The sequence below is a fragment of the Ascidia mentula genome, chromosome 4 (assembly GCF_947561715.1).
Source record: "Ascidia mentula chromosome 4, kaAscMent1.1, whole genome shotgun sequence".
NCBI lineage: Eukaryota > Metazoa > Chordata > Ascidiacea > Phlebobranchia > Ascidiidae > Ascidia > Ascidia mentula.
Genome location: NC_138569.1, coordinates 7,979,490 through 7,996,825, shown reverse-complemented (window position 1 = coordinate 7,996,825; position 17,336 = coordinate 7,979,490). Strand labels below are relative to the sequence as shown.

At 41.2% G+C, this 17,336-nt stretch overlaps 1 protein-coding gene across 2 annotated transcripts; it reads left to right on the top strand.

Moving 5' to 3' along the window:
- Nucleotides 1-2,625: 2,625 nt before the first annotated feature.
- On the top strand, nt 2,626-17,297 carry LOC145897504 (uncharacterized). Of its 2 annotated transcripts, none has more exons than XM_082985824.1 (30): nt 2,626-2,844; nt 3,113-3,162; nt 3,492-3,821; nt 4,186-4,314; nt 4,529-4,569; nt 4,796-4,931; nt 5,973-6,073; nt 7,109-7,177; nt 7,312-7,444; nt 8,114-8,189; nt 8,608-8,812; nt 9,598-9,745; nt 10,243-10,511; nt 10,668-10,794; nt 10,957-11,117; nt 11,503-12,010; nt 13,133-13,294; nt 13,543-13,582; nt 13,659-13,793; nt 14,189-14,320; nt 14,615-14,721; nt 14,827-14,939; nt 15,191-15,274; nt 15,456-15,524; nt 15,632-15,728; nt 15,853-15,929; nt 16,003-16,105; nt 16,360-16,448; nt 16,578-16,717; nt 16,853-17,297. In XM_082985824.1, exons 1-30 carry the CDS (start codon nt 2,720-2,722, stop codon nt 16,983-16,985), a joined length of 4,089 nt encoding a protein of 1,362 aa, XP_082841950.1. In that variant the 5' UTR covers nt 2,626-2,719; the 3' UTR covers nt 16,986-17,297. The 2 variants fall into 2 exon arrangements, with proteins under 2 accessions (XP_082841950.1, XP_082841949.1); XM_082985823.1 differs by having other exon boundaries at nt 12,932-13,294.
- The last annotated feature ends 39 nt before the right edge of the window (nt 17,298-17,336 follow it).

Here is a 17,336-nt window from a genome sequence, read left to right as displayed (position 1 = left end):
AAATTGCAGTATTTTTTAATGAATCGTGAAGTGTGTTATGGTCCCGATGGTCTTTTGCTTGTGCTTTTAAAGGCTTCGTTTCCGCAATTAGTTGGTTTCACTCAGAAAACGCGCGTGCTCGTTATGTTTCTCTTTAAAAAAAAAACCGGCAATGTTTTCACATGGCTATAAGTAAAGTGGCCGATAAGGACAACCTTGTGCCACGGTCTTATGTTACTTTGGTCACTCTTGTTGCTGATGCTGGAATAATGCACAGGCAGATATGTTAAGTTATTCCTTCCTGCAAACACAAAACATAAAAACAGGATTTATTTCAGCTTATACCAACAACTAGCTGCTTTATTGTTAAATACTGAGCAAGGTTTACCATAATTTTGGTTCAGCGAAACGATGTTTTCAGGCACTCCCGGTTTCTTGCAAGGTCCACATTAAAAGCACGGGCAAACCGATCCTTTTGACCTCAGTTCAAAGATAAGCTTGCACTTGCAGCACGTCGCACTATATATGGTAACCAACTGCGAAGCCTGCATTCTGTATCAATGTGTGGGCACGGTTTGGCAACCATTCCTTCATTCAATCGCATTGAGCAGGATGCAGGAAAGACGTCAGTTTGTTTAAAAGTCTTTAAACTGCAGCTTGGGCGAGTTTTACACACGTGCCGAGTTACAGTTCATTTCTTCAGTGCAGTTGACATTTCAATAACTTATTTGCTACGTTTTGTGTACCCATAGATAGTAACTTCGAGATAGTAGAATCTTTGGTTAGCCCCTTGACAGACAAAGATTTAGTATCAGATTTCAGACTACTTTTATGTAAAAACCCCAAGTCTATGTTAGTAAAAAGATCTTCATTTTCACATATATATATATGTGTGTGTGTGTGTGTGTGTGTGTGTGTGTGTGTGTGTGTGTGTGTGTGTGTGTGTGTGTGTGTGTGTGTATTTCTGTGTGTAAGTGTACGCTTTGAATAGTTCAATTGACAATCAAACTTTTAACTGTCAAAACTTCTCAATCAAAGTATTATTTGTTTGTAAAATTGTCTGCAGTTGTGAGGTTAAACCTATCATGACGATAAATTTTCTCTGTTTTTCACAGTACATTCATTCCACATCCGAGGCGATTTCCTCGTATTTCTGCGGACACAGCCTGGACAATGCCGAAACGCAAAAAACAATACATTGCCCACTGGTAGATGAGAACGCATATGTTGCAGTATATTGCTGTCACCCCAGAAACAATTTGTTGCTAAAAGTAATTTCTAATTAATAGTTAGGTGGCCTCTTGGATGCCATTGAAACCACGATAAACCAAATGGAAAATACCCGATATGTTTTTGTTTGCTTTGTGCCAATCTAGCGATGGAAAAAAATTGCCCGAGAAGTGAATCACGTTTTTATTGCCCACTAGTGACATCTACCGGTCGGTGGTAATTCCTTACGGTGGTGCACTTTACTCTGAAAAAAGTTGTTTATCATGCATCACGTTTCACAATGCACAGGGAGCATAGCGTCATGGCACGGCGCCCCGTTGCGCAAAACATGTCGGGACAAAATAGGATGTGACGTTGCCCAGTCAATAAGAAAATGACGCTACGCGTGTTTGGTTGCAGTGTCATAACTCGCTCGATCGGCGCAGTTGCGTTGTTGGATGTGTGTACGCGAAACCGCAACCAACGTGGTTGCTGTCTATGGAGTTTTACTTTGTATCCTAGGAAAGATTTAGGCTTTGAGAATGTGGGTATATTTTATGTAAGTTACCTTTTCAAGGTCCAATGCAGCACAAAACAGTAAAATAGTGTCAAAACAACTGAATGCAGGCAGCTTCGTTTTTTATTTTAATTTGTTATAATTAAAATTTTTTGATCTAGCACAATCCTCGATAACCAGCAAAGTGTGGGTAATGGTAACGGAATGTGGTTAGTGGAAACCATTTATTTCGTAATCGTGTACCCAAGAAAATATATCGTGTTGCATTTTCCATTTGCCGACACTGTATGTACACACAAACAAAGAAGCCCCGAAATAGAACTCAGTATGAAACCCTGTTGGGATGTTAATGGTTTCAGTTGTCCAGTGTTCTCAGCTGTCTTATTTCCTTATGCTGAGTAAGGAAGTGACTGTAGAATTTGACAATAAACAGAGCATATAACAGTGTTTAACTGGAGGCCATAACGATCTTAGTTTAATGTATTTAAAAAAAAATAAATACAGGTGCTAATTGTGAACTTAATGCCTACGGTGTGCATAGTTTGCCTACCTGAATCGTCACAACAATGACAAAAACATGTTCAATAGCGTAATACTTTAAATATATTTGCGAGTGATAGTTATCATTGTCAGCTAACAGAGAAAAGAGTGCTTGTTGTTGTCTCCGGCGGTCGACGCGAAACGACGGCGCTTGTTTACTACCGCGGAGCCAGGAAAAAAACAACAGCGCCAAGCGTAGAGCTCTTTGGCCAACACTATCGCAAGGCGGAAATGACGTAGCTGAGCGAGGGTTGGGTAGAAGTACGAGTAAGATTGGTTAAAAGTCCACAATGTCTGAGACACAGGGCAAGAAGGCGGTTATGTTTACGCACAGGTATGATATCGCACGAACTGAACAGTGTTGTTGTTTTGCAGTTTAACCCAAACTGTATCATGGTGCAGTTAAACTGGTAAACAGGCGAGTGTTGTTAACTGTTGCCTACTTTGTTCTTGTTGTTTTTACTGTTTCACGGGATGTCCGTCCTCTGCGACTGGGATTACGTTTGCGACATCGTTGACAACTTTGTGTCGGATGAGAGAGCGGCGGCGCCAAGTCAGTTCTGGAAGCAAGTTCACGCCCATAGCGAGGCCCAACAAATGTAAGTTTCCATAACAAGGTCCGCATCATTTTTGGATAGTGGCACCGGTTCTTAAAACACTGGTGTTTAGAATACTTTTGTTATTGGTTGTATCGAGTGTGATGTTGTTTGAAACACGCATTCAATTAAGCTAATGAGTCATGCTTGCGTATGGTATGGATGCCATGTTTTGCTAGTGTTTTCAGTACAGTGCACGAATCACAATAAATATTTGCGGTGGAAGAAAAAAACGCTACATTTTCAATAAACGACTATATTTTCTTTACAGATACGTACAATGTCTGGTGTTCAAATACATTTCGTTCACTTTGGGATTCGGTAAGTCTCCGCAGTTCAATTATAGGCATGAAGCATAGTATAATCAACATAGCGATTTTGTTTACCTGTGCGGTTAACCATTCTCAAAATGCTACAAGGGTGTAAACATACACAAATGCCTGTTTTTTTATTATTATACATGCGTCAGTCTTGCGTATTACACCGTGACAGGGAAAAACAAATCAACTCTTAGTCAGCCTTAAAATATAATGTCGTTTTAATTCGTTTCATCAGGCAGGTAAGCACCCATGACAGAAACCAAACAGGGGAAGTCGCATTTAAGTAATCAAAACCGAAATCACATTCAATATCCTTCCCGATATCTTCAGGTCACAAACCACTACGAGAGGCGATTCGCATGATCAGAAACGTCTCGAACTTTCCCGGTAGCAATGCCAGACAGACAGTGGAAATATCAACGCAATCGGGACCAGCCGGCCGGTCCAACACGGCCCGACACGCTTCCCTCGTACTGGGCGTGTCGCCACCGAAACGGTCGAGGTCCAACACGGTTCCCAATCGGCGCCCTAGTGTGGACTCAAAGCCACCGACTGGAAGCCGATTGTCCACATCAGACTACGTGTCACATGATAAAATACGAAGGAAGCCAAGTGATGGGGTGATTGACGCCATGCAGCGGTCGGTGATAGCCGAATTAGGTGAGGAAGAATCGGCCGGCCTTTGTACTGGAGAGAATTCATCCATTATGTTTTTTTTAGGTGTAATTTCGTGCGTGAACGTGCGTTAAACGCGCACACGGTTAACTATAACTTAAAGCAAGGCCTTGAATCTCCATCTATATTTGCTTCAAAATGTTTTTTATAAATTGTTTGTGACAAATTTAGAGGGTAATTTTAGTAGTTGTTACGGGGTTGAATTACTGATCCGAACCTTTAAGTATTGATGTCCTTGGCTCTTTTGCATACGGCAATATAACTATAAACCCATATTTGCATGATGTTGAGACGTTTGTTGAAACAGACGTCATATACATACAACACAAAACATATTATGGTTTTTCAGATGAAGACCGTGAGGTGATTAAGAAGTTGCGCGACATCATGTACACCCTGTCCTACATGTTGGACACATCTGACGTCAGGACCTGGGATTTCAGTAACCTTAGAGAGGTGTTCTTATTGTGGAATAAAGGTAACTACTGGCCGAACCTTCTGGAAACGACAAAACGATTTCCTACATTTTTGTGTTTCTAACTTTCTTTTCGTTGCGCAATATAACTGTGTGCTTTTGTTCTTTAAATAACCTCAAAAAATTTGCATGCAATTTTGGTTCGAAAGTTTTCTCGCTTTGTGCGGTGACTCAGTTGTGACTTTCCAAACTCACATAGTTGCGTTTTGCCTTTCAGCCAGAGGCTGGGAACAAAGCTCCAAGAACTTTGAATCCAATGTGAGTAAAATGACAAACTGCCAGGCCTGGACAAAACGACGGTTTTTATTATACGAACTACAATATTTTGCCACATTTAACCTTATTTTGCCTTGCCCGAGGAAAAACGGTATTTTGAAGACTTTCTTGTTGTGATGTTTTCTACCCTATTCTATTTTACCAGTGCGTTATTTCGGTGCTGACATCGCCAGTTTCATTATGAGTGATACAATCATTTTTTTGTTAGGTTATGAAACGGCTTTCGAAACCTCCTGATGAAGTTAGCGGAAAGGAAAAGTGGCAACGTCTCTTCTCTGAGCTTCTTTCGCTTTACCTAAATTCCGGCAAAAACAGCAGCAACAAGACCCTTGAAGACAAAAAAGGTATAGTTCGTGTAAAAAGCGTGGTCATTTTGTCTATTTAATGAATCTAAACGGAACTAAAGAAACGGTACAAAAGGTGGAACATGAACCTTTCCTTGCTTGTTAACTCTCTTGTGATTTGTGCCTTGTATATAAAAAACGTCACAATTTCTCCAATGTATATTTTGTGGTGTAAGCTTAAGAGACTCAGTCGTAAATTTGGTGTAAATGCAATTTGGCGTAAAACAAATGGGAAGTAATTTGATATTGTGGGATAGAAAATGTTCCATGGCCAAACCAATCAACCATGTATAGACTTGTCATGTGTTATTTTGTAGCTAATATATGAGGGAATATTCTAATTCGGTTTGTTTTAGTAATAATAATCGTGTTTGGTACATAATTGGATCATTGTATGACGAAAATTACCCGGAAAGGAAAAGAGTCCAAAAAACGAGTCACAAACTCGCTTTATGCAACTGCGCAACAATGCCATTTACGCAACTAATCTTGTGATGTCACAAGAGCTAGAGAAGGCGTTTGTGTTGTAACAAGGGGCGGATGTTGACGTACTTTTGCGTGCGGCACGCCATTACGTATGTATAGTTACGCAACAATCATGTACTATATTTTCTTCTGTCCTGCGGGAAGTTTGGTCATCACGTGTTTTTGTTACTACCGGTTAACTCATCCAATCGCTTTACATACGGATATTGTTTTGTTATAATTTTTTAACTTGGATTATGCCGGGCTATGAAATTGCGATGGCAAACACGAAATAATCACGTAGAAAAATTGTCGGCATCTGTTTTACCACCTCAAACTCGGGGAACCGTTTTATTCACATACCTTAAATTTTATTTTTAAATGAGCTGCATACAGGGCTACTGTTTTGACCTATCTGGTCTCATCAATGCAGTTTTTGTGATCGTACGACGATAAACGCCAGGCAAACAGGACTGAACTTCAAGTTATTTTAAAAAATCGGGATCGCACAACGAAAGTCTTTGTTAAGTTTAAACGAACTCGTGACATATCATTGTTCATTTTGTCGACTTTCAGTTGGCGACAGCACTAAGTACTGGGCTCTGTACCAGGAAATCAATCAGAACCATCGTAACATCGAAGCAATCATGACTTCACTGAGCGAAGCCGCAGAAAAGGTGAATGTTGTCTTGGGATTGACGGACTTTTACGGCTTGTCACGATACGATACGAATTGGTCCCAAGTTAAATTTTCCATGTTTTGCACCACACGCTTTAACTTAAAAGTCCTGAATCTAAAACAGCTACAATGATTTCTCAGAGGCACAGCCGCTTGAAAACTTAATCACACGAAATGAATATAATTATGTCAAATAAAATATTTGAAGTAAAGTTTTTTCTTTATTTTGCGTTGGTAATTAAAACCCCGTGGCGTCTGTAACCGACTTTACAAATTCCCTTGAATGGCACTCTGGCATTGTCTGGCAATTTTGTCGCATTTATCATAATTTAGGCGCCGATAAGTTTTTGCAATTAACGACATTTAATTAATCGTTGGAATTGTCTCCGGCGAATTGAATTGGGAAAAACTGTCAATTAAAGTTAAAGATAAGCGATTCAACATCCGATAAGATGATTATTTTCTGATTTAATGAGCGCAGACTGCACTTTACCGGTTTTCAACCATCCTTTTCAAACCAAAAAGAGCACATTTTTGTTGCTTGTGTTACAAAAAATAACAAAAGTATCATGTAGTAGGTTTTCATACAATTGCATGTAATTTTGACACACCAAACTATGCAATATTTCAAATAACGGCACCAATATATTACCACGGGTAAAATATTCGCCTCATGTAGGTTACACAACCCGGCATGCTTGCAACCGCGTTTTTAAAAAAGAATCGTCACGGGCTTTCGAAAAGTGTTGTGTTTTTGAATAAGCTGAGTTCGTGTTGAACGCTTCCTGTCGTTCGCGACGGAATTTGTGCCAATTTTTTGTCGCTTTTTTTGTGAATCACCGGCTCATGACGTCATGTTGTTTACAGTCTACAAAACCGCCGCGCCCTAGATTTAGGATGCGCTTATTACCAAAATGTAACAGAGCCAATGTTTACAAATTTTACGTGTTCAAGCTGAAATGCAAGTTACAAAATATACCGAGTCATATGTTGCACTGTAAGTAGGTTTTTACTAAAAGATGAAACTTTCCAGGTGTATGCGTTCGCCGAAGAAGATAAGGTGCTGCCCCTTCTTCACATAATCTGCGACACCATCATAACGGTACACGCTTTCTGTCTATTGTGCTCCTATTTTTAGGCTCTACACGGGCAATTTATAACATACATCTGTACCATAAAGTTCTTACTGTTTGCATTTAAAGTCGGTGGCGTAGTCAATGTATTTACATTTTTTAGGTTCCTTTTGTTCCTCTTGCTTGCTTGGAGAAGGTTTACGCTTCCCTACAGATGTTTTATCTCTGGGCCAAACCCATCTCATCTGCAGTCAAGGAAGTGCTTGACCTAATTCAAACAGAAATGAAATCGCCAGGTATTTGTTTTGTTTTACATTCCAAGCGATTATATTTGTCACACAGGTACAAATAGTCCATTAGTTTACTTTAATTTGCGCGAATAATGTGTAACATTCCATTTGGGTTTCCAAGATACAACTGGTTTCATTGTTGTCTCGTTTTGGCGTAACAAAAGCAGCCACCTTTTGTTTCATGAAGTTAAAATCGGATTCAAACCGATTTAAACATAAATATGCGGAATTAGAAACACAATACGATACGTTTTCAAAAGGACATCACCCTCAGTGACACAGATTTGTCCACTGACGCTAACATAGCAATGATTTACCATGAGCTATTATGCAACTGCCTTACGGCATAAACTGTGACATACATCAATGCACGATGGTTGAAGCTGGTGCCAGCAACACCAGGCGATGCCTGTCCTTCCGGGTTACTCACTATCGCTTTGTATTCATGAACGTATTCCGTTTTCGCGGGGCTCGCCTGCGATCTATTTGTGACACACATACCCAAATCTGTGCGCGCAATATTCATATTTAGATCTGTGACTTTCATTAACATTTAAACTTTACAGTTAAGGTTAAAGTTGTGACGTCATGAAATATATATTACGACCACCGCTTAAGGTTGTGTTGTGGCTACGAACCAAAAATACGCAGATTGTAGAACTCTTTTGTTTTCAGGTTATTTCAGTCGCATGATTTATTGTCAGGAACAAGATATTCACGACGTTTCTCTCGATTTGGACGTTTACACGCCGTAAGTTCGTTGTCACAGCACATCCGTTCATTCAGCGAACAAATTTGCATGCTTTTGCTCACATACTTGCAAGGATTCAGTCTCCTTGTTTTAATGTTAAAGTGTGTCTTTAATGAAATGTGTTGGTCATCACCGAAGGTATTTTACATGTACTTTCTATGCAACTTGCTGTTGATAGGCACCAAAGAAACAACACAGCAATAACGACATTATAAACGTTTGATTATAATTGTATTTGGACAGTAATTCGTCATTCTCTGCATTGGGCATATGCTTACATAAATTTAAGCGACGACGCTTCTGCCCCATTTATGATTTCATTTTATCAACAACTTGAATTTGGGAGGAAGAGGCCTAATACACATTAAAAAAGTTGCGGAATGCCCTTTTTCAGCACTCTGTACCATTTCGTTCACAGAAGCAGCGCGGTGAACATCATAATAGACCCAGACCTGCGACAGAACGAAAGACTGAGCGGAATATTTGGGCGAATATCCAACAAGTACCAGGAATACTCAAGAAAGCACTCAATTAACCACCACCGTGTTCTCATCGAACACATGTTTCATTCTGTGTTCGGTCATGAAAGCTGCGACCTCAAAGCACTCAGAGCAGCGTTGAAGGTGGAGAAAAGTTATTCGTTGTGGGCAAATGTCTCTGTCAGTTATGATCAGGGCCGGCGCGTCCATTAACCGAACTAGGCAACCGCCTTGGGCGCACAGCCTTGAGGGGGCGCCACACTTGGTAAAAAATACCGAAAATTGTACATCGGGATAACCTTCCCGATTTGTGCAATAAAACCCTGCTATCTACAGAACAACTTAATAGTAATTTTGGTTGCACAAAGTGCAAATGAGCTTGCCCCGGTTCAGCACATGGTACATATGTGTTGTATTCGTTCACAGAAGTGATTTAGATCCGAAAAACAGTTTGGGTGTCATTAACATATTTAATCATTAGGCAATAGTGTGGAAAGCGCTCAGGCGCTTTCTTGTGGTCACGTAAGACCACAGACACGTGGTCACATTGGTCATCGCTCTGTCAGATTTAACATTTATCGCTACGTAGAAACCGAGCAGCCTCGCGCCTTTTTTGTTCTGCATCTCGTGCGAAGAAAAATGCCAATTCATCCCAATTCTGCAATAGTTCGTGCTCAGGCAGAAGTTACGTAATATTTGTGCAAAAGCGAAAGGGGGGCGGCAATAAGTGTACAGCGATGCGCCCCACAGCGTTATTTTTACTGCGGCTTATATACTTTTTGTTCCCTTTATCACTTAATAGTGTAGATTTCAAGCAACAAAAAATGATTGGAAGGACACAAATATCAGCGGCAAACAACACTTTATTCTTAACAGCTCACAAGACAAATCTACAGACAGGTTTACCGAAAAATTTAATATTTTTGTAGACTTGCTCCGCATCCAACTTGACCACGGTCTGCACCGAGGCTTATAACGTTATGGAACAGTCCATCACCATGGAAACGCACTCGTCGGCACAGGAGTTCCTACGTCAGCAACTCGAAGCCATTTCTAATAACTTGGTGGAAGATGCTGGTATGCAACAATTCTTTTGTATTAAAACGTTGCACAATGTTAGTCCACACGACGTTGTCGGTAGTGAGTTGTGCCCGGTGCCGTAGTAAAACTTCTCAGGTAAACAAAACTTACAAATGCGATCTATTTTCGGTTGTCACGTTGGCTTGCATCTCATTGTGTCCGTTTATGTAAATTCCTCTATTGTCTAACGTGAAACCGGAACGTTAAACCGAGGCGATGCAAATATGCCTGTGTGTGCGTGCTATGCGTGAACATGTTCGACAGAAAAGGAAACCAACTGGTTCTCATACCTAGCGAAAAATGAGACCGTTATATGAGTTTGTTTGTGTTTTGAGTTAGTTTCGCGTTGCCTAAAAGACATGGTTATAGCTCTTACAATTTTGTTTCCTCTGTTATTGTCCCTTGTTTCAATACCGCCTGAATAAACATAACACATTTTATGCAAAGAAACATCTTCCAAGCGTCGTAGCCTGTAAAAAGTGTCTATCTTGCAGAAACCAAAGCTTCAGAAGCCATCGACGGCCAAACAGAACCTCACGACGAGTCAAGGCCAACAAGTATTGTCGTCGATCCAACGTTAAAAACGTCGCAATCGACCGGTTCGCTCGCAAACATCCCAAACGGAGTTGTGAATCCGCCGCGAAATCAGTCGTACTTGAGTCGAACAACTTCTTGCACATCACTGCGCAGCGCCGTGGTGCGGAGCGAGTCAGTCGTGCCAACCTACGAGCATTACGCGGCACGCGACATGCGACACGCCCCGGTAAGTTTAAGAAAAGTGTACTCTATGATTTTGTTTTGTGTGTATTTTTCTGTTTAATTTGCCTTTCATAGTCGAAAAGTGTTTTACACACGGTGGGCATCCGGAAGAACAGTATATAATGTGTAGTTTGATTGAATAAGACTGGTATTTTTGCAGACGGCCTTGAGGACATATGAGAAAAATCAGTTGAGTGATTTCCTCCAACAAATGGTTCGCACAACCGCCAAAGACTTTCTGGTTGAAAAACGAAAAAGTGGTAGTTTTACTTCGGCCCGGAAAAGCTGTAAGAAAGAAAAGAAATTATTGAAAGCGACTTTTGAGATTTATTTTTAATTTAATCCCATTTAACTGAACCATGCCGTGTAACACATAAGTTAGCAACAGGAAACAATGAAGAAATGGAGAAGAACCGCTGATGCAAACCTTTTCTGTGTTTTTTGCACAGACTTATTGCGTCACAAGCACAGAGCAAGCGATCCGCGTGATAGTGGATTGATCGAGGATTACTCGGAGCCAACCGAGGGTCACGTGAGCAAGAGTCAGCGTACGTCAGAGATTCTGGCCAATCAGGATGCGTCTCTCAGCGATGCGAAAGGAAATACAAGCGTAAGTACAACACGCGTGTAGTTTACCAACGCATACGATTATAGTGATGCTGTACAATTGTTATCAATGTACTTGGTAGAACTAATTTATGTTTTCCCACTCTATATTTGTACAGTGTGTTTATTGTGTTTATCAGGTTGTGATAGACTGCTAGTTTTGCACCAAAAACACAATAATTTTGGTAGATTGATTCAGGATGTGTTTTGGTGGATTGATTATTTTCCATGCTTTTTAAACATTATCTTAAATTTGTCTCAATAAGGTCGGGTGCAAAAAGAATAGCTAATCACCACGTCTGTACCGTCATCCTACGGTTGACACTACAGTGCAACACATACCGACTTGATTAATTACCATGTCACAACTTATTTGCTAAATAATGCAGGTCGATGCCGGATCGGAAAGCGAGACTTTCTGGAAAGAATTCCTGGAACGCGGTTTCGAGAGCGACATCAACCACCTGATTAACGATATGGACAAACTCGACGTCCACCTCACCCCGGCGAAAACTCCTCTTGAGTTCCTCGGCTCCAACTCCGAGCCTCCACCTCCTCAACCGAAATCCCCAAATAAAGACGAGGACAAAGAGATCAAGGAGGCCTTGGAAAGTCTGAACATCAGCGTGGAGGACTTGGATGGCCCTGGGGAAGAAACGCCTCCCCAGGTTCCTCGAACTAGCTCTCCCAAACGAAAAAAGCGCGACAAGAAATCCAAGAACCGCTTCAAGACGATGCGGATAAAGGGAAAGAAGATAATGCGAGGTGCGGTGAAGAGGTCAGCTTCCATTAGAACTCTTCCCGGGTCTGAGGACGGTGAGGAAAACGACTCCAACGGTTTGGATACTTCCGCCTCTAAGAGTCCGGATCAGGACACTCGAAGCGAGATTTCTATAAGTAAGTTAAAAAATTAACACTAATGCAAAAGAGTGGTATAGTGTGCATGATTGCATTTGTTTCACATTTAACACTGCAAACAGAGATTCGTTGGAGAAAATGTGGTGATCATAAAATTTTTTCTTATTTTGTAATTTTAGGCTACTACGCATTATTTTTTCCCTATTGTAGATTGATAAACATTTTGGGCCAATAACATGTGAAGAGTATTTTTTCTGACATAAAAAAAAATTATTCTGAAAATAAAAAAAAATAGTTTCGTTTTTGCATAAACCCTTTGTTTGTCCGATCCTGTTCTGCGTGTTTGCCACACTTGTGCATGGAACAGATCGACTGAGGTGGCATGTAGAAGTTGTGCGACAACATTTCGTTTAGCGACTGCAATATCACCCGGAACATTTCACTTGCTTGTTTCATGACGTCATCGCGTGTAGTCGACTTCTGTTTTAGAGGCCTTGCATATTTGATGATACTGCATGACGTTAACATGAAAGCATGCCGAAAATCATTGGTGTCCACAATTGTGGTTAAAGTATAGCGTGGCGTGTGTGTGGGTTTGAATTTAGTCATTATGAGTTTACTGGCTTGTTTTCTTGTCTATGTTTTAACTGCTTGTGGTTTATGCGGCAACCACGTAACGTGTGGCAGGTTTTGTTCTGAATTGAGAACGTTTGACGCACTTTTCTTTATTTGGTAATGCACGTGTTTCTCACGCATAAAAGTTGCATTATTCGCTACCTCCTCCTTTCAATGTTGTTTAATTGAGTTCAAAAATTCTGAAGGCACAAGCCGACCCTGAAATACGACGAAAAGGAGACAGTTTTACAACTGAGTTCAAAAATTTTGTCATGTCATGAAAACGTTTAGAAGTTAGATAACTTTATCAGAGCACATTTTTTTTGTTTTTCCTCCAACTATCAGCTTCCAGCAGTTCGTCTTCCACCCCTCCCAGCGCCGCCACCGCATTTTTTGACGCCGTTTCCTTCCCGCGCTGGCGTACGGTGTCTGACCCTTTGCGTGACCGTAAAAAAAGTCGCCGAAGTTCCAAGTACATCCACCTCAGCAATCTGTTCCAAAGCCCGGGCCCCGAGCGCAGTCTGTCACAATCGCATCTTTCCGCAGCCAATCAGAGTGCCCCGACTAAGCCAGAACCTGATAGCGACGGAGGAGTAAGTGTGGCTATCCCGAAGCACTTCGTTTACAATTCTTTGTCAAATTCGAACGATGCACTTTCCGAGTCGTCCCCAAACCACACCAAGCGCAAATTGCGAAAGTTAAATGGAGGTACGTTACTTATGTGTTTATTCTACTCGTGTTTGTGGCAAATATAACAACGCAATGTCGAGAGACTGCTTAATTATTTATGTTTGATCCCAGGACGTTTGTTGGTTGCAACATAAATTGATTTAACAATGAAAATAGTTGATATGCTTTTAAGCTTAAGGGCTTTAAAAAGTCATACCAAATAAATAATTTACCTTCCACTGCGCGATTTGTCGACTAATTTATCAATTTATAATCGCACTTTTCAGAGTCGAAGTTGGCCAACGATGACGAGGAGGCAAGAATAAGGTACAGTATACAATACATTCATCTACACTGGGTTTTTAGTTATTCGTGAACAATCGAAATGTTTTTTCACTGACAGAATGGATTCGGGAGTGGTTTTGGACAAACCGTCGGACAGGCCCAGGTACCGCAGAATTCCATCATTTCCCCAGGGAACGGAATGGGGAGGGAACGGTGTCGCTGGAGTCAAGATTTCGCGAAAGCTGGCCGTTAGGTACGCATTCACTTTCTATACCTCATATGTTCTTTTTGTAAGGAGAATTTGGGGCTGCCGAAAAATTAATACAGGAGCAAGTGTGAGCTATATAGGTGGCCACAATGGCGTGTTATATTTATTAGGCCTTATTACGTACAAAATCGTGTTGTTTGCCCAACTTGCGTGTAACCTTCGCGCCCAGATGACACATTGAAATCCGCATCATAACAAAGTCATTGCACATTACCGTCGAATAAGCCATGAACGAGCCCAGACCGCTTGAACGCCCGTACAACACGCGCAGTTTCAAGCGTAAACAACTTCAACCCCGTCAATGACACATGGACGAACGAAACAAACAACCTGGGTGTTTACACTGTCACTGATGTACCAGCCTTTGTATTGAATTGCAGGAAAAACAGGAAGAGCCGAAGTTCGTTGAGTTATATGCCCGAGCGCCCTTTGAGGAAGAAAGTGCTCAAGGTCATGTTTGTGGGCAACGACCGTACCGTGAGCAACCTCGCACGGGCTTATTACGAACTTCGGTACGTATTGAAGGTTACTTTTGATTCGCTGATTCTTGTTGAATGTCGATATGCTGCAATTATTATGTCAAAAATGAATATGTACTATACACACCTAGCTCTTGGATTTTATTGGAGTATTTGGAGTGCGCCTTGAAGTCGTAGGAATGGTATTTAATTTTTACGAAGGTCGCCAGAACCGGAGACTCGAATCTAAGTGTCAACTAAAACTGTATAGAAACCAAATATATGACCATAATATTGGCAAAGGGCTGACCCACAATTAAAAGGTTTTTATTATGTATTGTATATTAGGCGCAGGCAAATGACCAGAGCTCCACTACTAAATCACGTGGACTTAAGAATGTTCTATGTCCCGGTCGGGGAAAACTCTTTCGAGGACGAGAGGGTGGACTATCCTGGTAAGCATGCTGTGACGCCACAAAGCCTGAAAACTTTACGCCAGCATTGCACGTTTTCAGGAAAGAATTCTTTTATTTTTTAACCTTGTTTTGTCTTGAATTTAGCCGAGCCCTCAACCTTCGACCTTCAGATCGGAGAAATGCTTGGGGCCGTTGACCCCTGGTATCGTTCTTCTGTGACGATGACTTTCAGCAACGTTCTGCGGATTTGTCCAAAGGTCAGTCGCTAATCACGCTTGTTACTGTGCGTGCAAACGAATGTTAATATTCCTCTGGCATGACATACTTCAATGAGCAATTAAACCTCATATGGAAATTAAGTCTTTTCATGGCAAGGAAAGAATATTTCCAATGTACGGTCCCGACATTTACATATACCAAACGCCAATTTGCAATCCTTCAAAAAAATTACGATATTTGCATGTCTATGCAAATTGCCACGTGAACTTTTGTATTTGTTTGCGTACAGCACTACGACGATGATGAAGAGGTCAGTGCGGACGGTAAACACCCGGAAGACTACAGCACAACGCCGATCGTAACGCCCGAAAACGTATGTGATGCTTGCAGAATCACTTCACGAGCAAGCGTTAATTTAATAAACTGAGCATAGCTGGGCTACGTGTTGGTGACAGCATGCTACATCCACATAGCTTTCTTGTATTCAAGCACAAAATGCACATTGGGTCAAAGAACAATTGCGCCCAATTTTTAAACTTTGTTTTTTTTAATAGATCATCGCCAGCAGCTTGCTCGAGTATTCCCGTTTCGCCGTGACCACCTATCATGTACCACTGTTCAAGGTATTACATAATAAATAGTGCAGTTACACTGATATCTTGACTATAGTAGTGCAATAGCCTGTCACTTTCATATGTTTCCTGCAATAAAACGTGTGTTGTGTTTAAAGGCAAACATGAGAAGTAGCACTGACGAAATGATCACAGCTGTATTCTGCACCGGAGTTGAAATCGGCTGCATTGCTTACAAAGAAGCAATTAAACAAGGTGCGTATCTTTGCCTTGGCGAATGCCAACGTTTTTGGCAAAGTTATTCGACCAACGCAATTTCTCAGGCAACACAATAAACCACCCACGAAAGTGCAGATATTACAATATGTTTACCGCACAGGTCGCTTTGGTAAGCTGGTTGACCTCTCCAGTGACAACGGGCCGCCGGAAGCATTTTCCTCGTTCGATTACGCCAAGGTATGCTCAAACTTTCCATTATTTCTGTTTCTAAACAAACAAGCAAATAAAATTTCGTTTGCGTTTGCTATAGTTCGGAATCAACGGAACATTCAAATCGAGCACCAAAATCGACCCAAAGTTTTATCGTTCGGTTTCTATCGTCCCAGTTGCTCTTATCAACGACCCCACGAAAGGTAAGCTTATTACAAGACAGGGTTTTTAAACTCGTTTGTGTCTATGCACGACTTGGCAATATTAACAAACTCTTTTGGCCGCCATACCTGTGAAATATTTGGAGACATTCTTTGGTGATCAATGGGGTACCCATACAAAATGTACTTTATCACTCAAGTTTTTGTCGTTGTTTATGCTGGAAAAATCATTATTTGATATTATGGAAGAAGTGTTGCACCCTCTTGAAATATAAGTTACGTTCTTGTCTGAACAGAACAAATGCTCTACGCCGGTGCGGACTGCATGCATGTCACTATGGTGGAGAATGAAAAGTACGTCAAGTCCATGAAGAGATTAAAAAGGGTGAGTTTTAGGTCTTTTTGCTATATGCCATCAATCATACTTCAACACTGCACCATTTGTTTGTTTTTGCCACAGTTTATGTTTGTAGGGTGATTTTTGAAAATACTTGAATCGACGTTTTCTTTGCAGGGTCAGTCGGAAGAGGAGGGTGTGGAGTCGGCCGGCAATAAGCTCTACATTTCTGCTGCCAAGATGGAGGTGGTTCGGCCAACACAAGGAACTTTCACTGTGTGGATAGACCAAACCCTCATGTACACTAATATTAAAAGGTAAGTTCGAAATTTCTCTGTCTTGTGGAATTATAACGTGACATGTTGTCTGCTTGTCAAACATAGCAAGTACAAAGCGTGCAAACGACCTTCTGTTTGAGTAAACAAATAAATTCCTGTGGTATGTGTGTGCAGCATCGATGTGAGTCGCTGTGTTGCGCCAGAATACGAAAGGCATGCTCCAAAGCGAAAGCATGCACGGGGACCACCTCGCTACCTGTCTTTGCCACTGAAAACCTACTGGCCGCTTAGCAATCCTGCATCATAGCCTGTCAACTGATTTCGGGAATAATTCCCAGACAATATACCACCGCCATCACCGAATTTTTCGTCTTTGCGATAATGCTTCTAGTTGTGGAAGGAATGTTGTGCCATACTTCGTGAACCACGCACCTAAACTTAAAACTGCCGTGTTGTTTTTCGCACAAGGTGAATGCCCCTTGAGCACCCAACCAGTGTCTTACTTTTCCACACCAGTGTAGCCTGTTGCACTTAATTCGTATGCTGTGTTTTGTCGTTTTTTTACACCACAATCAATGTGTTTATTTCTGTTTTTTTAATTTCGAATAAACGTTTTCGTCTGACCACATGACTTTTGTCAACCTTGCTGTTAGTTGAC

Bases quoted from the DNA above. Each gene is read 5' to 3' on its own strand.
- LOC145897504 (XM_082985823.1), top strand. From the start codon at position 2,720: ATGTCCGTCCTCTGCGACTGGGATTACGTTTGCGACATCGTTGACAAC. The intron at 9,746-10,242 runs GTATGCAACAAT...TCTATCTTGCAG, and splicing joins TAACTTGGTGGAAGATGCTG to AAACCAAAGCTTCAGAAGCC. The intron at 15,729-15,852 runs GTGCGTATCTTT...TTTACCGCACAG, and splicing joins CAAAGAAGCAATTAAACAAG to GTCGCTTTGGTAAGCTGGTT.